A 22,453-nucleotide genomic window follows, 5' to 3' on the forward strand; every position below is an offset into this window, starting at 1 on the left:
CCCTCCTTGCTGAGGTCCCCTCAAGAGCTGTCCACCACACGTGATGTGACAAATGGCACCTGCAGCAAATCATTTCCAGGGCCCTCTCCCACTCACACTGGGAGGCATTTTAGCTGGCGCAGCCTGGGGTAGTGAGGGCTGGGGCGCCCTCCCAAGGTTCACCCAGGCAGCAGTGCATCGGGCTATAATTAAATCAGACTGTGAACATATTGTTCACAGAAACCTTAGCAGAGCATGAGTCATGATGGTGAAGTGAATCACACTGCCGCAGAAGTTCTATTTATATTTTCTTTATCTGGGGTCTTTATACTTGGGTTCAGGATCCAGGGCCCTACTCTGCACACATTTATTCTCCCTCATTGGGGAAAGCTTCAAGCCGGGGGCTAAGGGCCTAACTGGGCAGCCAGGAAGGAGGAGTGCAGGGGTGAGAGGGGCCTGACCAACCAAGGGAATCATCTCACCAGAACCAAGGTGGATGGCCCTAGACCACTGGGAAAGAAAAGAAGGAAAAATCTTGCCATTTTAACTATTGCTAGCATCACATTTTTTTAAAATTAACTTTTGGTGAGAGGGAAGAGGTTGAAACTCCTGGTTATAATGAAGTTTCCAGGTCCTTGTGCAGCTTTTGGTTAACTTAGCTCCTAGAACAGATACCAAACAGCACAGCCTTGTGGCCACACTCAGTCCTGAGGCTCAAGACCTTGGGTAGCTGGTTTAAGCTTTCTGTGTATGTGAAATAGGAATGATGATAATAGTATTTACCTCCTAGAGTGGTTGTGAAGATTAATGAGTTAGTAGGCATGAAGTCCTTAGAACAGCACTGGGCTCAGAGGAAATGCTTTGTGTGAACTTTTATCATCATCATCACCACCACTGCCATCATCAGACCTTCAGTGACAGTGCTGTGTAGAGGGGACAGGGTTGCACTTGCTTTACAGACAGCCACAGGCAGGAGCCCTGACAGAGGCAGGATTCACAAGCTGTGGGAGCTGCCAAAGGCCTTTCCTGAATCCTGCCCTGTCATTTTTGTTGTAGGTGAGGAAATGCAAGCCCCATCTCACACACTTTTAGCAACCGAGTGGGAGCAGAGCGATTTTCTGTCGCCACATCTAGTTTGCTCTGATGTGTTCTCTGGGGGTCCTGTTGCACTGACATTCTTGGAGAGGGCAGCAGTATTACTTTGAGCCACAGTAGGCTGTGTAGGAAGGGTCCACACAACCATGACACAACCACCTTCATCACATTCAGGCAGTGGAAGTTCCAACAATGTCAGCTCATCTGCATCCTCGCACCAATCCCAGGAGGTTATCAAGGCAGAGGGCCTTCCCTGATTGTGGATTTCCTGGAAGCTAGTTAATAAAGAGCTATTTAATCTACTCAGACCCAACATGTAAGTGGCATCAGGGATCTCCTACTTGTTACCAACAGGCTTTTTTTTTTTTATCACCCCATGTTCTCTATGCTTCAAAGATTTTATCTAACAAGTTGCAAGTGATAAGTAAATTTGTTCTCCTCTAACTTATTAATTGGAGACCAACATGATGGCCAAATGAAATTTCTGTTGAGCAAGAGATAAATGGTATTTTGAAACCGAGGAGCTGGGATTCCTTCCAAAAACAAAGAGATGTGACATTTTTGTTGGCTTGAGATATTTTACTGGAGCTCCATGTACAGTCTCTGGAGGGCTTTACAAAATGACAATATCTCATGGACTCCTGTTAGATGACTGCCCTCCCAGGAGGTTCAGGGACACCAGGAGGGGAGCTATGAGCTTTGATCTACATGGCAGTCTAAGCAACACTCCCTGCCCCCTAGGATAATGGTTGGACAATGGCCTAAGGAAGCAGTATTGTAGGAGAGGAAGGGACATAATAGCTGGTGCTGGGAACAGGGCCTCAAGCCTGTGCCCAAGACACACTTTCCGCTCTGATGATTCAGAGCCTTCTTCCCTTGGTGACAGTCCCAAAGCCATAGGGGCCTGAGAACACCACCTTCCTGGACCTATGGGCATAGCCCAAAGCTTTGTTCCTGCACAGAATCCAACATTGCGCCTTTCTACTGAAAAGGACACATTCTTAGAAGGGCAGAAGTCCAGAACCCTTCTGGAAAACACACCCTACAGGCCTGTAGTTCTGGCCGTATCAGGCACATGGAGCCAGGTGACACTAAGGAGGCACCCTTTCCATCTGGATGCTCACTTCTGGCTCACTAGAGGCCTTCACCAATGTGCCCCAAGAGAGTGACAGATCCTTACCCTAAACTGATCTGAGCACGAGCCATGGTTATTTAGTTAGAAATGCCTGGCTTTGTTCGAAATCCCAGGTATTATGGAAAGATTAGTTGGATTAGAGTCAAAAGAACATTTGTTTGACCCTAGCTGGTTTGGCTCAGTGGATAGAGTGTCGGCCTATGGACTGAAATGTCGTGGGTTCGGTTCCAGTCAAGGGCAAGTACCTCGGTTATACCCGGCCCTGATACTCTATCACTTAAAACTCTCATGTGAAAGACTTTAAAAAATCCTATACACTTTTAAGTTCCACTAAAAGTCTATCTATTGTAGATATTACTAAGGGTAAAATGGAATGATGGCAACTTAAATAAACTAGAAAAAGAGAAAAGCAAAACAACAGTTTAATAAGTCAACAGAGTAAAATGAATAAAGTAAAATCAAGTATATCAGTGAATTCACCAAAGCTGATTGAACTGAATTCACCCAATAGAAGACAAAGACAGTCTGATACCATTAAAGGTTAAAATCCTGCTTAGAGGAAACACACATGAAGTAAAGTGACAAAGAAAGATTGAAAATTAAATGTTAACAAAAAGGAAGCAGGAATAGCAGAGGTAGGGAGAAAATTCGGGCTCAAAACAAGATAAAAAAGGATACCCTGTATGATAAAAATATATAAGAACATATAACATTCATAAATGTATGTGCATTTAATAATATAGATGTCAAATTCATAAGGCAAAAACTATAAAAATGCAAATCTATACTAATAAAAGGATAATATGCTAATGAGGGTGGATGTCTTCCGGATGTCCATCCAGACAAAGCCACAGTGGCTCTGAGGACTAGGGCTTAGGCAGCCGTGGGCTCATGGCAGCCGTGGGCTCATGGCAGCCGTGGGCTCAGCGTGAGCTCAGGCAGTCATGGGCTCAGGCAGCTGTGAGCCCTGGCGGCTGTGAGTTCTGGGGCTCAGGCCTCACAGCCACTGCAGCTGGCAGTGGCAGCAGCAGCAGGGTAATGGGGGCGGCGCCTTCCCCTCCCCGATCAGCCTGGTCACCTCCCACAGAGGGAGGCCAGACTGTGGCTTAGGCCCATTGGGAAGAGGGCCTAAGCCAGAGGTGGGCAAACTTTTTGACTCGAGGGCCACAATGGGTTCTTAAACTGGACCGGAGGGCCGGAACAAAAGCATGGATGGAGTGTTTGTGTGAACTAATATAAATTCAAAGTAAACATCATTACATAAAAGGGTACGGTCTTTTTTTTCAATAGTTTTATTCATTTCAAATGGGCCGGATCCAGCCCGCAGGCTGTAGTTTGCCCACAGCTGGCCTAAGCCATCAGTAGGACATCCCCTGAGGGCTCCCAGACTGTGAGAGGGGGCAGGCCAGGCTGAGGGACCCCACCCCCTCCAGTGCATGGGTTTTCATGCACCGGGATTCTAGTAGAATATAATAAAAATACAGTGTTAGAGGTATGCTTTGATTTCAGAACTGAATATATCTAATAAGCAAAAAGTCAGTAGGAGCAGAGTTTAAGTGATTGATACAAGTAGAAATTTGGAGTAACAAATACATAGAGAGCCTGAATTCTTCAAATGGAAAATGTATTTTGTTTGTACATTCATGAAACATTTACAGAAATGTAAGTCAGGTACATGGTGACAAAGAAAATCTTTTTTTTTTAATTGAGAGGTACAGATTGGTAGTTACTAAATACGCGGAGGTAAAGTACAGTATAGGAAATAGAGTCAATAATAGTGTATTAACTATGTATAATGCCAGGTGAGTACTGGAAATATTGGGGGAACACTTTGCAAAGTATATGATTGTCTAACCACTATGCTGTACACCTGAAACTAATAGAAAATATTTCATGTAAATTATTATTGAAAAAATTTTAAATATATATATATATACCAATTTAATCTCTGAACCTAGGGGGCCTAGCACTAGTATTTTTAAAAGTAGTTTCCTGGCTCCAGTTAATGTGTAGCAAATGCAATGTGCAAAGAAAAGAAAACAGGTATACTCAATGGGAAAGAAGTAAGGTTGCCAGATAAAATACAGAACACCCAGTTAAATTTGAATTTCAAATTAACAATATATTAACAATATATGTCCCATATATTGTATAAGACATACTTATTCTAAAAAACTATTCAGTTTATCTGAAATTCATTTATAACTGGGCATTATGTATTTTTGTTTGCTATATTTGGCAACCCAGAAAGAGGAGATATAAATTCAAAGCTTTTAGAATTAATAACAATATTTGGTAAGGAGGCTGGATACCAGATACAATAATAATTATAAATGGATTTTTTTTACTCTAACAAGGAGTACATAGAAATGCATATGGGGATGTTTTACATTGATAACAGTGGCAAAAAACTACAAAATATTTAGAAATAAATTTAATATGAAAGCCATAAAAATAATAAAAGAAAACCTATAATACCTATTAAAAGACAGAAAATAATTTATGAACAAATTGTTCTTAATTAAAAATACTTAATATCATAAAAATGTAAAATTTCCCTAATGTGATATATAAATTAATTTCAATTTCAATTAAAATCTTAACGGATTTTCTTCGAATTGTGTATTATCTTAAAGTTCATATAGAAAAGAAATGCCTGAGAATAGCTAAGAAAACTATGAAAAAAACAGTGGAGTGAGACTTGCCTTACCAGATAAGGAATTCTACAAAGCCACAAAAATCAAATCAGTATAATATTTGTATGAAAGTAGACAAAAATTAATGGAAACATCTAGAAAATCTAGAGTTAAAATAGTGGTATGTTTGAGAAATTAGTGTGTCAGGTGTGGTCATTCAATTTAGTGGGAAAAGCATGGACTAGTCAATAAATGAGGCTGGAACAACAGGGTATCTATATGAAAGAATATACAAATAAACCACATATTATAGTATATAAAACTTCTGGGTGTAATGACTTACACGCAAAAAAAATGAAAACCTTGCAAAAAATCCAAGAGAATAAACGTATCATCTAAAGAGCTTCTGCAAGTCCAGAAGTTATAGACCTTGGAAAGAAGTTATAGTTCTTGGAAAGACCTCATAGTCCTTGGAAAGACCTCATAGTCCATGGAAAGAGCTTTTGCTAGTCCAGAAGTTATAGAAGCAAATATGGATATATTTACTATTTAAAATATAACAACTTTTGTATGACAAAGGTAACATGAACAAAGTCAATTAACAATAGATGTGAACTAAAATTTGTAATACAAACGACAGAGGGTTAATTTGTATACTGTACAAAAATACCTTACAAAATGATTTTTTTAAAAAGGTGAATAGCCCAAAATAAAAATGACCAAGACTGCCGAAACCGGTTTGGCTCAGTGGATAGAGCATCGGCCTGCGGACTGAAAGGTCCCAGGTTCGATTCCGGTCAAGGGCATGTACCTGGGTTGCGGGCATATCCCCAGTGGGAGATGTGCAGGAGGCAGCTGATCGATGTTTCTCTCTCATCGATGTTTCTGACTTTCTATCTCTCTCCCTTCCTCTCTGTGAAAAATCAATAAAATATATTTTTTTTAAAAAATGACCAAAACTATCAATATACAATCCACAGTAAAGCAATTCCAGACACATGAAAAGATGTTCAGAATCTCTAGTAGGCAGGTCATATAAATTAAAGCACTTATGAGATATTTTACACCCATCAGATTCACAAGGCATGAAACCATGACATCTAATGCTGATATAAATGAAGGAAAAGGAAATTTTCATAAATTGCTGATGGAAATGGCACTGCCAAAGATTTTTTGGAAGACAATAGAACAACAGCACTTACTTTTAAGAGACATTTACTATACTAACCATCAATTGGACTTCTGGCTGACTGTCCCATTAGTAGGAGTGGATTAGTGCCCCTATATAGGGACATGTGTTCAATATTTATTGCTTTGCCTTAGTGGCAAAGAACTGGAAACAAAGCAAACATCTATTAAAAGCAGTATGGCTGAATACAGACTGGTCTGCCATAGCACTGAATTATTATATAATAATAATAATGGCTATATAGCCATTAAAAAGAATAAATTAATAAAAAGCAAAATGTTCATGGCAGCATTGTCCATAATAACCTCAACACCTATCAGTAGTAGAATGGATAAACAAATTCTGGTATATCCACACAATAGGATATTATACAATAACCAGAATAAACAAACTACAACTACTATGACTGTTATAATTTTATACAAAAAAGTATGTACTGAATGGTTCCAAATATATAAAGCACAAAACAGGCTAAAAAATCTATGCTGTTAAAGTTAAGATGATGGCTACCCTTGAGTTGGGGTAGAGGGTAGGGGTGAGGTGCGTGAAAGGATGCATAATGGGGATCCTGGGACACTGGTAATGTTCTGTTTCTCAATCTGGGTGGTGGTTACATGGTTGTATTCATGGTGGAAATTCATCAAATAGTATACTCATGATTAGTGCATTCAAAAAAGAAAATGAATTAGAGCAGGGGTGGGGAACCTTTTTTTTACCAAGGGCCATCTGGATATTTATAACATCATTCGCAGGCCATACAAAATTATCAACTTAAAAATTAGCCTGCTCTATTTGGTCAAACATATAATTAACTCACCCCTAATGCCTTTGCAGGGCTGTACCAAATGGTTTTGTGGGGCTTATATGGCCCATGGGTAGGATGTTCCCCAGCCCTGAATTAGAGCCACTGAGTTTGCAGGGATTTCAACTAGATATTATTGGTTGAGCGAAGCAGAATGCAGAAAATTATGCATAACATAATCCCATTTTTATACAATATACAACAATAAATCCACCTTGATTATGTATTACTATGTAAAAATATGTACATATGAATGTGTGTGTGTGTGTGTGTGTGTGTGTGTGTGTGGTATAATAGGCCTATATAGATTTATATGGACAGATAAAAATATGGAAGGCCATGTATTAGGTTAACATGGCTTCCCTAGGTGAGGGAGAAGGAATTATGAAGGCCATGCTTGTGCTGGGGAGGAAAGGTTAAAGGAAAAAAAGTGCGCCTGTTCAAAAAAATGTATAATATGATCCCATTTATGTAAAAAAACAAACTCCAACATCAAAGAGGAAAAATATTTAAAAATAAGTTTGACCAAAGTTTAAAAATTGAGATCCGGTAAATGACACATGTTGCATAATTCAAGCACCATGCCATATTATGAACATCAATCATTGTCCAGATAAAAATATGAAGCCTCAAGATTAACAAATAGCAAATAAAAAAGTCTAGGTATTTACCAGCTTCTAGAAATGTAGTAGACTCAGATAATCGAAAATCCTTTTACTATAATCACCTAGAAGTACTGGGTAAAATATAACATAATTATTTTAAATGTACAGCTAGGCTCACAAATAATAAAAGCAAATCCCCAGGTTCCAGAAAGAAATAGGGAAGTGACAAAACAGAGGGGTGAGTGCTAGAGCTAATGGGGGGTGCTATTTGTCTCCAGAGCCTAGGGCTCTGGTGGCAATTCCCACACAGCAGTAGCAAATGAGGCTTTGGCTTTGGGAGGTAGGGAATTGGAACTGAGAACTTTGCATACATAAAGCCAAGACCCTCGAAGGACTATCCTATTTATGAAAGATTTATAAACGAGAGACCACAGGGCTTTAGGTGGAGGAAAAAAAGAAAAGCTGAGAATACTAAACCACAGGACGACATTGCTTTTACTCTACGCACATCTCAGAAACTCCAGACTAAAAAATAATGAAAGAATTATTCCTCAAGAAGAGACACTCCTGAGGCACAAGGCAGAAGCAAACAAAGACTTCTCTGAAGAGATGCTCCTACATCCCAAACATCATGGGGTTTTTACAGAAAAAAAACACAAGCCCTGTTAATAATGAATTCACAATAAAAAAACAAACAAGGTCTAAGAATGAACAATCCAACCTGATCAAGAGTTTGTACATAAGACAAACATACAATTACACCCCAACAAACTCCAAATACAGAGAGATAACCAGAATGAGATTATAAATGGAATATGTATAAAATGCCTGAAGACTAGAAGGGAAACAATAAAATCATTAGAATTAAACCCTCTGAAAAAAAAGAGCCAGCAGAATTAAAAGACAGAACAACAACAACAACAACAAAACACCATAATATATGTTGGAATGAATCTTTTTTAAAAAGATTACAAGAATAATGAGAAATTCTTTATTAAAAGACACTAGCAAAGACTAAAATAATTGGGAAAAAATACACCAAGTTCATGCATAGGAAAACTTAATACAGTAATGATGGCAATTCTGTCCAGATTAATCTATAAATGTAATACAGTTTCCATAAAAATCTACAGGGATTTCCCAGAATTAACAAGCTTATCCTAAAATGTGTACAGAGAACTAAAGGATCAAAGAAATGTTGAAGGAGAATAAAGGTGGAGGAAAAGAATTCATAATAGCAAATATCACAACTATTATAAGCTATAGTATTTAATACATGAGGTATTTTTCAGATGATAGACCAATAAGACCACTGGATCCTAACAGAAAGCCTAGAATTAGAGCTTAATATGACAGAGCTGGCATTTCAAATTAGTGGGAATGAATGAACAATTCAGTAAATGGTGCTTCTACATAGCACCCCAAAATTTCCAGTGGGTGGAAGAGCTAAATGCTTTTGAAAAGTAAAATGTTTAAAACTTTTTGAAGAATACTAGTTGTACCAGTTAATAATGCGGATTTTTTTCAATAGAAGGAGTTACACATATGTTGATATATATGCGATTTGATATGTATGTTATTTTGTTGTATTGACAACAAGCTTCAAAACGTCATATGTCAAATTTGCTGAAGGTGTTAACATCATAGATATTTTTACACTTAAAAATGTCAAATTTCATGCCAAAAGAAAAGCATTTGTGGGAAGTTTTAATTCATTATTTTGAAGAAAAAGTTATCGTATACTTCGGGAAGCTTATAGTGAACATGTTCCATCTCAAGATACTTGTGAATGCTGGTTTAAACACTTTAAAAGTAATGACTTCAATGTGAAAGACAAAGAATGTCCAGGTCAACCAAAAAAGTTTGAAGGGAGGAGAACCAAGATGGCGGCATAGGTTAACGCTGGAGTTTGCTGCTTTGAACAACTACTTCAAAAGTGAAACTAAAAGACTGAATGGACATCACCGAGAACCACAGGAACGCTGGCTGAGTGGAAGTCCTACAACTAGGAGGAAAGAGAAACGCATACGGACACTCAGAGGAGGCGCAGTGCTGAAGTCAAATTCTGAGGTGCGGAGTGCGTGGAGCGGGCTGGCGGTGGAGGGTGCGGTTGGCGTTTTCAATCGGGAGGGAGTCGCAGACTCTGAGCTCCAGATACATGCGAGTCTTTAGGGACCCAGACTCAAACGGGAGAAGCGGGACTGTCTGGCTTCGGTCAGAGCGAGTGCAGCTTTCTCTCCGAGCTTTGCAGCGGGTGCTGGGACTCAGAGAGGCAGAGCCCCTGGGGACAGGACTGAGAGCTGCCATAACTGCTCTCTCCGGCCCACCCTGTTGATCCCATGCGACCCCCCCCGCCCAAGCCCTGCACAGAGGCATTTGCCGGATAGCCTCAGGCAAAGGCTAGATTAGCACCTCCCTAGAGGACAGAAGTTCTCTCACTGCTGACACAGCTGATTCTCATAGCCACTTGGCCTGGAGGTCAAACCCTCCCTGGTATTAGCTACAACAATCAAGGTTTAACTATAAGACTGCGCACAAAGACCACTAGGGGGTGCACCAAGGAAGCATAACAAAATGCGGAGACAAAGAAACAGGACAAAATTGTCAATGGAAGATATAGAATTCAGAACCACACTTTTAAGGTCTCTCAAGAACTGTTTAGAAGCTGCCGATAAACTTAATGAGATCTACAAGAAAACTAATGAGACCCTCGATGTTATATTGGGGAACCAACTAGAAATTAAGCATACATGGACTGAAATAACGAATATTATACAGACTCCCGACAGCAGACCAGAGGAGCGCAAGAATCAAGTCAATGATTTGAAATGCGAGGAAGCAAAAAACACCCAACCGGAAAAGCAAAATGAAAAAAGAATCCAAAAATGCGAGGATAGTGTAAGGAGCCTCTGGGACAGCTTCAAGCGTACCAACATCAGAATTATAGGGGTGCCAGAAGATGAGAGAGAGCAAGATATTGAAAACCTATTTGAAGAAATAATGACAGAAAACTTCCCCCACCTGGTGAAAGAAATGGACTTACAGGTCCAAGAAGCGCGGAGAACCCCAAACAAAAGGAATCCAAAGAGGACCACACCAAGACATATCATAATTAAAATGCCAAGAGCAAAAGATAAAGAGAGAATCTTAAAAACAGCAAGAGAAAGAAACTCAGTTACCTACAAGGGGATACCCATACGACTGTCAGCTGATTTCTCAACAGAAACTTTGCAGGCCAGAAGGGAGTGGCAAGAAATATTCAAAGTGATGAATACCAAGAACCTACAACCAAGATTACTTTATCCAGCAAAGCTATCATTCAGAATTGAAGGTCAGATAAAGAGCTTCACAGATAAGGAAAAGCTAAAGGAGTTCATCACCACCAAACCAGGATTATATGAAATGCTGAAAGGTTTCCTTTAAGAAGAGGAAGAAGAAAAAGGTAAAGTTACAAATTATGAACAACAAATATGCATCTATCAACAAGTGAATCTAAGAATCAAGTGAATAAATAATCTGATGAACAGAATGAACTGGTGATTATAATAGAATCAGGGACATAGAAAGGGAATGGACTGACTATTCTTGGGGGGGAAAGGGGTGTGGGAGATGCGGGAAGAGACTGGACAAAAATCGTGCACCTATGGATGAGGACAGTGGGTGGGGAGTGAGGGCGGAGGGTGGGGCGGGAACTGGGAGGAGGGGAGTTATGGGAGGGAAAAAAGAGGAACAAATGTAATAATCTGAACAATAAAGATTTAATAAAAAAAAAAAGTTTGAAGACCAACAATTACAAGCATTATTGGATGAAAATGCATGTCAAACTCAAAAACAACTTGCAGAAAGATTAAACGTTGCTCAGCAAACATTTTCCGACCGTTTACAGCAGGGGTGGGCAAACTTTTTGACTTGAGGGCCACAATGGGTTCTTAAACTGGACCAGAGTGCCGGAACAAAAGCATGGATGGAGTGTTTGTGTGAACTAATATAAATTCAAAGTAAACATCATTACATAAAAGGGTACGGTCTTTTTTTTTTTTTTTTTTAGTTTTATTCATTTCAAATGGGCCGGATCCGGCCCACGGGCCATAGTTTGCCCACGGCTGGTTTACAGGCAATATGAAAGATTTTAAAGGAAGGAAGTGGGTGCCACATCAACTGAATGAAACACAAATGGAAAACTGAAAAGTCATCAGTAAAATGCTGCTTCAACGGCACAAAAGAAAGTTTCTTGCATCGAATTGTGACTGGCGATGAAAAGTGAATTTATTTTGAGAGTCCCAAATGCACAAAATCATGGGTTGATCCAAGTCAACCATCAACATTGACTGCAAAGCCAAATTGCTTCGGAAAGAAGACAATGCTCTGCGTTTGGTGGGATCAGGAAGGTGTGGTGTATTATGAGCTTCTAAAACCAGGTGAAACCATTAATACTGATCACTACCGACAACAAATAATCAATTTGAACCACACGTGAAATGACCAGAATGTGCCAGAAGACATGGCAAAGTAATTTTGCTTCATGATAACGTACCATCACACACTTCAAAACCAGTTAAAGACACGTTAAAAGATCTCGCCTCGGAAGTATTAACCTACCCACTGTATTCACCAGACCTTGCTCCTTCAGATTACCACTTGTTCCGATCGATGGCACATGCATTTTCTGAGCAGCACTTCAAAACATATGAAGAAGTGGAAAATTGGGTCTCTAAATGGTTTGCCTCAAAACAAGAAAAGTTCTATTGGGATGGTATTCACAAATTATCTGAAAGATGGGGGAAATGTGTAGCTAGCGATGGACATTACTTTGAATAAAGCACTTTTGATGTTTCTCTTGAAATGCTTGTGTTTTCTTTGATTACAAAATCCGCATTATTAGTTGATACACCTAGGATAGTAGATTTTTGTTATTTACAATAGTTATCCTACCTAATAAAAGAGAAACATGGTAATTAGCCACACCTCCGCTACCCTTCCCATTGGCTAATCAGGGCGATATGCAAATTAACTGCCAGCCAAGATGGCGGCCGGCAGCCAGGCAGCTTGAAGCGAACATGAGGCTTGCTTGCTTCAGTGACAGAGGAAACCAACGTTCCCTGCCTGCCTTGCCGGCCTCTGAGCTTGCAGTTTGAAACATTGTTACAAATATAGAAGCTAAACAAAACCCCAGAACCCTGCTTTCAGCCAGTCAGGATCTCAGAGCTGGAGTTGAAACAGTGTTTCGATTATAGAATCCAAACAGACCAGATACCTGCTTTCAGCAGCTGAGGCCTAAGAGCTGGAGCCAAGCCTCAGAGCTAAAGCTGGCCCAGAATAAAAAGAAAAAGAAAAAAAGGAGCGGTTGGGAGCTTCAGTCACCCGCCAGCCTGAAAACAGCCCTCAGCCACTCACCCAGGCTGGCCAGGCACCCAAGCGGGACCCCCACCCTGATCCAGAACACCCTTCAGGGCAAACCAGCCGGCCCCACCCATGCGCCAGGCCTCTATCCTATATAGTAAAAGGGTAATATGCCTCCCAGCACTGGGATCAGCGGAGCCAAAAGGCCTCCTGGCACCGGGATCAGCGTGATGGGGGCAGCGCCCAAACCCCCTGATCACCCTGTGGCTCTGTGTGTGATAGGGGGCGGGGCCACAACCTCCCTATCCTCCCTGCTCTGTTCCTGACAGAGGAAGGCGCCTCAACCCCCTGATCAGCCCTACTCTGTGCCTGATAGGGGAAGCTCCCCAACCCCCTGATCGCCCTGCAGCTCTGTGTGTGACAGGGTGTGGTGCCCCAACCCCCTGATCAGCCCTGCTCTGTGTGTGACAGGGTAGAGCCATAAGCTCCCCATTGGCCCTGCCCTGAGTGTGACAGTGGTGGCACCCCAACCCCCTGATCGGCTCTGTTCCGTGGGTGATAGAGGGCAGCGCCCCAACCACCCCCCCCCCACGGTCCTTGCTCTGTGTGTGACAGAGTAGAGCCATAACCTCCCCATCGGCCCTGCCCTGAGTGTGACAGGGGGCGGTGCCCCAACTCCCCTATCGGCCCTACTCTGTGACAAGGGGAGCTCCTCAACTCCCTGATCAGCCCTACCCTGAGTGTGACAGGGTACGGAGCCCCAACCCCCCTGATGGGCCCTGCTCTGTGAGTGATAGGGGGCAGCGCCCCAATCCCCTGATTAGCCCTGCTCTGTGCATGACAGGGGGGAGCTCCTCAACCCCCTGATGGGCCCTGCTCTGTGCATGACAGGGGGGAGCTCCTCAACCCCCTGATGGGCCCTGCTCTGTGCGTGACAGGGGGGAGCTCCCCAACCCCGTGCTTGGCCCTGCTGTGTGTGTGACAGGGTATGGAGCCCCAACCCCCTGATGGGCCCTGCTCTGTGCGTGACAGGGGGCAGCGCCCCAACTCCCTGATTAGCCCTGCTCTGTGCATGACAGGGGGTGGCACCACAACCTCCCCATCGACCCTGCCTTGAGTGTGACATGGGACGGTGCCCCAACCCCCAATCAGCCCTACCCTGAGTGTGACTGAGGGTGGCATCGCAACCTCCTGATCTGCCCTGCTCTGTGCATGACAGGGGGCGGTGCCCCAACTCCCCAATCAGCCCTGCTCTGAGCCCAACCAGGGGCTGCACCTAGGGATTGGGCCTGCCCTCTGCCACCTGGGAGCAGGCCTAAGTCAGCAGGTTGTTATCTCCAGAGGGGTCCCAGACTGCGAGAGGGCACAGGCCGGGCTGAGGGACCCCCCTCCCCTCCCTGAGTGCACAAATTTTTGTGCACCGGGCCTCTAGTATTCTATATAATCACTGTGACCACTGAATTTGCAAATTGCTCCTAGGGAAACAATTGTTCCTTTGGTCACTGTGAGCCTCTGATAACAACATTTATGTCACTCAATCAAGAACATAACTTTGTTTAATGTGTGTTTCTGTTGAAAAACACCTCATTTAATATATATTGTTGGTTAACACTGAACTCATGGCTAGCAACACTGTAACTCATGTCTGAATGAAGTAATTTTCTCCATAAGGTACCTCACCACTTTCTTGCACTTAGGAACACTAGACAGCACTTCAACACTACAATTGGGGGCCATTATAGACAGCAAAATCGCTAACAAAATAACACAAAAATAAAAAAAAATAAAAAAAAAATCTCATGTGGCACTAAATAGACTGTCAGGACACTTGTTTACAGCAAGAGAGCTGGAAGAAGGCAGACTGTAACTTTGTTCGACCTCAGCTGGGAACATATGTGACTCAAAATGTCCACTACTTTGCACATAGTCACCATAAGTATTTTCATTTATAAATAAATTTTAGTGAGTACGTGAAGTTGCAAATATAAAATCTGTGAATAATAAGGATCAACTGTACCTTTATGATATTTCCATGGTTGGAAAGGATATTTTTGGGTTTTGGTAAGATTCAAAACTTATGAATTATAAACAAAAATTCAAAACTTTGCTTGAAAATATGTCAGAAAGAAAGTGAAAAATCCAGTCACACACTGGGAGAAGATATCTGCTTCCCAAATAAAGAACAGTGGGTTAGCATCAAGAACTTTAAAGTTCCTAATAATTAGTAAGAAAAGGGCAAACAGCTGCAGTATTATAATAAGCAAAGGATAAGAACAAGACTTTCTTGGAAAATAGACTGACCAACAAACTAATAAGATGCTCAATCTCACTTGTAATAAAGAAATATAAACTAAAAGTGAGACATTTCACAAATCTCTATAAACACATACACACACAGAGGGTTGGGCAAAAGTAGGTTTACAGTTATTGGTATGGAAAATAATACAATAATAAATAGTAATACAAGAATAAACTGTTTTTCATGTACTCACAACTGTAAACCCACCTTTGCCCACACCTGTATGTGTGTGTGTGTGTGTGTGTGTGTATACTAGAGGCCCGGTGCACAACATTCGTGCACGGGGGGTGGGGGGTCCTCAGCCCGGCCTGTGCCCACTTGCACCTGGGACCCCCAAGTGGTCCTTAGTGCTGCCACGGAGGCAGGAGAGGCTCCTGCCACCACCACTGCACTCACCAGCCTTGAGCCTGGCTTCTGGCTGAGCAGCACTTCCCCTGTAGGAGTGCACTGATCACCAGGGGGCAGTTCCTGCATTGAGCGTCTGCCCCCTGGTGGTCAGTGTGTGTCATAGGGACCAGTCGTTCCTCTGGTTGATTTGCATATTAGCCTTTTATTATGTAGGATTAGAGGCCCGGTGCACAAAAATTTGTGCACTGGAGGGGGCGGGCCCTCAGCCCAGCTTGCCCCCTATCATATACTGGGAGCCCTAGGGGATGTCCTACTACCTGCTCCCTGCTCCCCTTGGGGAGCGGGCCTAAGCCACAGTCTGGCCTCCCTTTGTGGGAGTCGACCGGACTGATCAGGGGAAGGCCGCAGCCCCATCACCGCACTGTTGAAGCCACTGCCAGTCACCGCATCCACCAAGGTGTTTTCATCAACACGGACTCCAGTCCCTTTACCATGAAAAAATGACAACTTTCTTTAGGCATTTTCAAGAAGTGTCTTTCGTAGGATATGACCTTTCTTTCTTTTCCTTTCTTTCTTTCTTTCTTTCTTTCTTTCTTTCTTTCTTTCTTTCTTTCTTTCTTTTCTTTCTTTCTTTTCGTTCCTTCCTTCTTCCTTCTTTTCTTTCTTTCTTTTCTTTCTTCTTCATTTCTTTCTTTCCTTCCTTCTTCCTTCCTTCCTTCCTTCCTTCCTTCCTTCCTTCCTTCCTTCCTTCTTCTTCCTTCTTTCTTTCTTCTTTCCTTCCGTCTTTCTTCCTTTCTTCGTCCTTCCTTCCTTCTCTTCCTTTCCTTCTTCTTTCTTCTTCTCTTTCTTTCTTCTTTTCTTCTTTCTTTCTTCTTCTTTTCTTTCTTTTCTTTTTCTTTCTTCTTCTTTCTTTCTTCTTACTTTCTTTCTTCTTTCTCCTTTCTCTTCTTTTCTTCTTTCTTCTTTCTTTCCTTTCTTTCTTTCTTTCTTTCTTCTCCTTCCTTCCTTCCTTCTTCTTCTCTTCCTTTTCCTTTCGTTCCTTTCTTTCTTCTCCTTTCTTTTTCCTTTCTTTCTTCTTCCTTCTCTTCCTTCCTTCCTTCCTTCCTTCCTTCCTTCCTTCCTTTCTTTCTTTCTTTCTTTCTTTCTTTCTTTCTTTCTTTCTTTCTTTCTTTCTTTCTTTCTTTCTTTCTTTCTCCTCACCTGAGGATATGTTTCCATTGATTTTTAGAGAATGTGGAAGAGAAAGGGAAAGACAGAGAGAAACATCAAAATGAGAGGAACACTTTGATTGGTTGCCTCCTGCATGAGCCCTGACCTGGGCCCGGGCCAGGGAGGAGCCTGCAACCTAGGTGCATGCCCTTGGTCAGAATTGAACCCAGACCCTGCGTTGGGCAGACCGAGGCATTACCCATGAGCCAAACCAGCTAGGGCAGGATATGACATTTCTTAACCCTCCAGCAGCAGACCTTCCTTTTTTTCTCCAGGAGGGTAGTAAAAAAACCCTAGATCACCTATCTGGACTCTCATTACCCAAGTTACTAAGAATATTACCAGTGGCATACAGGGAGCTTAGCCAATTAGCAGTCAGAAAAGGTGTTTCCTCTGTAGTTCATACCAATTGCCGGTATGGCCCCTGCCCGGGCCTAACGCCTCTGGCGAGTCATTAGCCCTGGGCCGGGGCACCCCCAGCTCCCTGCCGCTGCCACCATCAATGATCTGGCTCCTCCTTGGCCCAAGCTTAAAGCCTCAGGCCGAGGTGTTAGGCCTGAGCTGGGGCACCCCCAGCTCCCTGCTGCTGCTGCCATCAAGGATCGCTGGCTGGCTCCGTCCCGGTTCCCCATTGCTGCCACCATCAATAATCACTGGCTGGCTCCTCCCCGGCCCAAGCCTAAAGCCTCTCAGGCCGAGGTTTTAGGCCTGGGCCGGGGCACCCCCAGCTCCCCACAGCCGCTGCCACCACCATCAAGGATCGCTGGCTGGCTCTGCCCCGGTTCCCCGCCGCTGCAGCCATCAATGATCCCTGGCTGGCTCCTCCCCGGTTCCCCGCCGCTGCAGCCATCAATGATCCCTGGCTGGCTCCTCCCCGGCCCAAACCTAAAGCCTCTGGTTGAGGTGTTAGGCCTGGGCCTGGGCCGGCGCCCCCCCCCCCCCAGCTCCCTGCCGCCGATAGCTGGCTGGCTCCACCCTGGCCCCGGCCTAAAGCCTCAGGCCGAAGCTTTAGACCTGGACCAGGGCACCCCCAGCTCCCCGCCACCGATCACTGGCTGGCTCCGCCCCGGTTCCCTGCCAAAGCCGCCATCAAGGACCGCTTGCTGGCTCCGCCCCGGTCCAAGCCTAAAGCCTCTGGCTGAGGTGTTAGGCCTGGGCTGGACGCGCCCCCCCCATGATCCTCGCCATCAACGATCGCTGGCTGGCTCCCCCCTAACCCAGGCCTGACGCCTCAGGCCGAGGGTTTAGGCCTGGGCCGGGGCACCCCCAGCTCCCTGCAGCCGCCGCCATCAACAATCGCTGGCTCATGATTGCTGGCTGGCTCCTCCCTGGCCCAGCCTAAAGCCTCTGGCCAAGGCTTTAGGCTTGGACCGGGGCATCCCCAGCTCCCCGCCACCGATCGCTGGCTGGCTCCGCCCTGGTTCCCCGCCGCAACTGCCATCAAGGATCCCTGGCTGGCTCGCCCAGCCCAAGCCTAAAGCCTCTGGGCCAGGGCCAGGGCACCCCCAACTCCCTGCCACCGATTGCTGGCTGGCTCCTCCCCGGCCCAAGCCTAAAGCCTCTGGCCGAGGTGTTAGGCCTGGGATGGGGCACCCCAGCTCCCTGCCGCTGCCTCCATCAAGCATAGCTGGATGGCTCCGCCTGGTTCCCCACCGCTGCCGCCATCAATGATCGCTGGCTGGCTCCGCCCAGGCCCCAGCCTAAAGCCTCAGTCTGAGGCTTGGGGCTGACATATGCAAATTAGCCACCATCTTGGCTGTAGGTTAATTTGCATATCTTGCTGATTAGCCAATGGGAAGGGTAGGTCGTACGGCTAATTACCATGTTTCTCTTTTATTAGATAGGATATATATAGTAAAATTGAGTTGTGGTTAAGCACAGCTTATGTCAGGCGGAAATTTTACATTAAATAGCAATCTTTGGTAAAATCAAAGTACATTTTTAGGTAAAATTTCCAATAAAGGCAGATAATTCCAGGTATTAGAAGCCCAAGGGAGAAAATAAGAATTCCAGAAAGAACCTGAGAATCAATAACCAGATGATATTTAGGAAGCACCAACAAAAGGCCAACTGGTATTGCCAGAGATTGGACATTTTTTACAACCACTCTCCTGGGATTATCAGTGGATTCTCATGTGAGATAATGGGGCAGCTCTGTGCACATCAGGTTGTATGCATGCAGAGTACTCATCTTTCAGCTTCTGTTCTTCCAGAACCACTCTCAGCACCAAATTCTGTATCAATCAGGGTTAAAGCAGAGGCCAAACCCATAGGTCATGGTCACACACACACACACACACACAATCTCCATTCATCCATTCACTACAGTGGTCAGCAAACTGCGGCTCGCAAGCCACATGCGGTTCTTTGGCCCCTTGAGTGTGGCTCTTCCACAAAATACCGACTTCTGCGCATGGGCCACAAAGTTTCAATTGCACTGTACATGTGCGCCCACACGTGGTATTTTGTGGAAGAGCCACACTCAAGGGGCCAAAGAGCTGCATGTGGCTCGCGAGCTGCAGTTTGCCGACCACTGCACTAGGAGAAGTAACTTATGCAAATGTGGAAGTTTGCTAAGCAGGCTCTGTCAGATTGTAGACACCATACCTGATGCTGGACCTTGAAGTCCACAGGGCAGGTAGTCAGGAGGGAAGATCTGAAGCAGGCTCAAACCCATAGGCTCTAACTGGCACTCCACGAGTATGGACTGATGCCACAGTCCATTCTTATCACCTATGGCCTTGGTGAACAGGTCATTCTGCAGAAGCCAGGGCTTTGTCACAGAACTAAACACACACACCTGGCCCAGGAGTCAGAGAAACTGACAGGATCCAAGGGAATGTAGAGTGATGCAGGCGTGGCTGGGCTTCACACCAATAAGGTGTATCAGCAGCTCAACAACACTGTGTTGGAGCTACACAATGACTGTGCTTCCCTTTGTCTTCCATCTCTCTCAAAAATCTCCCTCATGGCCTACCTTAACCAGAAACATACAAGAAAGGGAATTCTGAGAAATGTAATTCAGCCTATTCAAGTCGACACATTACAAAGCCATCACATTCTTTACTGTTTGTGTCTCTTCAGATCCTCCTTTCATTCTTGAGTCAGCTTTAGTAAATTATATTTTCCCCTAGGAAATCATCCATTTTCCAATTTTTAAAAAATTATTGGGATAAAGTCATTCACGGTATTTTTAGCAATTTCTGTTAGAGCTTGTTATATCCTTTTTTGGTCATTAGTATTATCTTCTTATACGGTTTCTAATTTCATTGCATTATGATCAGAGCATATAGTATCTTTGTTACTGATTGCTTGATATTTGAGATATTTTTAGTGGTCTAATACAGTGATTTTCAACTGGCATGCTGCAAGAATTTTTAAAACATGCAATACCTGATCAGTCAGAGGCACTGATCTCTTTTCCCTTATATTGTCAAATAAAAAAAATGACAACAGCCAACACAACAACAGCCATCTGGTGTGAATGATTCAAAATTATACCTATTTTTTGTCAGATTGGAAAAAATATAGTTTTTGGTGTGTCTCAGAATTTTAGTAATTAGTTTATGTGTGCCATGAGATGAAAAAGATTGAAAATCACTGGTCTAATACATTATCAATTTTTATACACATATAGACACACACATAATCAGGTGGATTAATTGTGTTGTCCAATCTTCTATATACTAATTTACTTACATGATCAATTACTGATAGGTATATTCCAAATCTCTATTTCTTCTAGTAGTTATATCAATTTTTGCATTATAAATTTTAAAGCTTTTATTATATGCATGTTTATAATTATTATATCTTCCTGGTGAATCACTCCTTTTAGCATTCAGTAATGACCTTTTTTATGCCTAATGATATTCTTTGCCTTAAAGTCTATCCTGTCTCATGTTAACATTGCTATGATTTTAATTATGCTCTTCTTCCCTCCTCCATAGGGTTTTCTTTTACTTTCCTACCAGCTCAGTTTACATTTTAAAATATATTTGTTATATTTTATCCATTATTTTGGTGTATATAGCAGGCAGTGTTGTAGGAAATATATCTACCCTGGCATATTAATAGATCTAGAAGTTCTCAAACTTAGAGAAAAATTAAAATACACTTGCCTTTAAACAGAAATCTCTTATTGTGTTTGATATGCCATCAAAATAGCAGAATAAATTGCACAATGTATACATACACAAGGCCTCATATTACCAACGAAGGTGTCAAACCATATTCAAGGCAGGGCTCAAACTGAAAGTGTTCACTTTGTATCTCCAACGAACAACAAAATAATATGTTTTCAAATAATACATTCCCACAGCTTACCCCGAGAATCCGATATAGCCCTCAACCCTGAAGGGTGGTTCCCCAACAATTAAGAATTACTGGTTTATGGTATCACCAAAGAAGATTACAGTTGAAAGCTGGAAATATTTTATTACATTAGTAGTTCAGTATTCCTCCTCCTATTCCTGGGCCACTTACAGATGGTATAGTTTTTTCTGTGTTCTATAGGTTTCTTTCTTTTAGTATGTTTCTAAACTGCTCTGGTCTCCTGGTAGGTGGACATCAAAGAGACCAACACTAGTCTCAAAATCAGTTTCTATCTAGAAATGTGTGATTCCTACCACTGGGGCTGACATTTAACCTAGTATTAACAAAACAGCTTACTAGGTACTTCTAATACCCACATTACACATCTGCTCATGGCAGAAATTGGGGTCTACTTCTTTCTACTACTGGTACTGCAAAAGATTGTATTCGTGACTATGTTCATAAGGAGGGGAAGCTCTACTTCTTGTTAAGCAAGTTGGGTGTTTGATTTGTTCAAGTTGTCAAGTTGGTGTATCACATAGAAAGCTTTTAAAAACTCATTAAAGTCGATGCTTCCATCTTTGTTCAAGTCCATTCTTTCAGCAAGCTCATCAACTTGGGAATCACCAATATGAAGGTTGTAGTGACTACAAAAAAGTTTCCACATGGAATGAAATTCTTCCATCGAGATAAGACCTAAGAGAATATAGGAGAAGGCTGTGAGTGTTCATTTTAAGACCCACCGAAGGGAGAGGTGTGTGGTAGCCATACAGATCAAATAGTCCCAATTTGAAGTTCACTAACATGCAGAGGGAAAAGATATGCTTGGATTCAATAAGAGCATTGCAAATAATGGCCCTGTCATTTTTTTATAGGCAATAATTTACTTTTGTGTTTTGACCATTAATTTTTTGGTGTTCAATAATCTCTGTAGTTAAGGATTATTGGATGATTTTTTAAAGTTTGAAAATATGGGTGGTGGGCACATGATGCAATATACAGATGATATATCATAAAATTGTACACTTTAAACCTATATTATTTTATTAACCAATGTCACCCTAAATTAATTTAATGAAAAAAATAAAGTATTTCTGCAAGCAAAAAAAGTTTGAAAATAAGTAATTGGGCATCAAAGCTAAGCAGAAAATGAGTTTCCATAGCCCTCAGTCTCAAAAATAGAATCAGAACTCTAGGAATGATTTTTATTGCCAGGAATAACTATGATGTTTAAATGGACAGTAAATTATCTTTTCATCTGTGCTGGTGACTTATAAAAGGAGCTATTCTTGTCTGACTAATGGATACATAGGCCTATATAGGACCATATAGTCTTGAATACAGTCTGTAGCCAAACTAAAATATCAATAGCATTAAAGGTGAGTTCTCCCCTACCCAAAGTTAAATCAAGTTTGATAAAGTACGCAATAGATGAAAACAGAGTTCTCTTTTCAGAGAAACAAACTAACCTTTGCTCACTGCTAGTGAACTAATCAAAGTTC

The 22,453-nt window shown here is 42.6% G+C and overlaps 1 protein-coding gene across 2 annotated transcripts in view; it reads right to left on the reverse strand.

Annotated features, from left to right (window-relative positions):
• Positions 1-20,540: 20,540 nt before the first annotated feature.
• PPEF1 (protein phosphatase with EF-hand domain 1) overlaps positions 20,541-22,453 on the reverse strand; it is a 117,865-nt gene continuing 115,952 nt past the window's right edge. The window contains exon 24 of one of the 2 annotated variants that reach the window (XM_036306097.1): positions 20,541-21,647. In XM_036306097.1, coding sequence (XP_036161990.1) covers positions 21,439-21,647 — 209 coding nt within the window. In that variant the 3' untranslated portion in view covers positions 20,541-21,438. The remainder of the gene's footprint in view (positions 21,648-22,453) is intronic. The other variant, XM_036306096.1, reaches the window with a different exon arrangement.

Source organism: Myotis myotis, unplaced genomic scaffold, assembly GCF_014108235.1.
Source record: "Myotis myotis isolate mMyoMyo1 unplaced genomic scaffold, mMyoMyo1.p scaffold_m19_p_4, whole genome shotgun sequence".
Taxonomy (NCBI): domain Eukaryota; kingdom Metazoa; phylum Chordata; class Mammalia; order Chiroptera; family Vespertilionidae; genus Myotis; species Myotis myotis.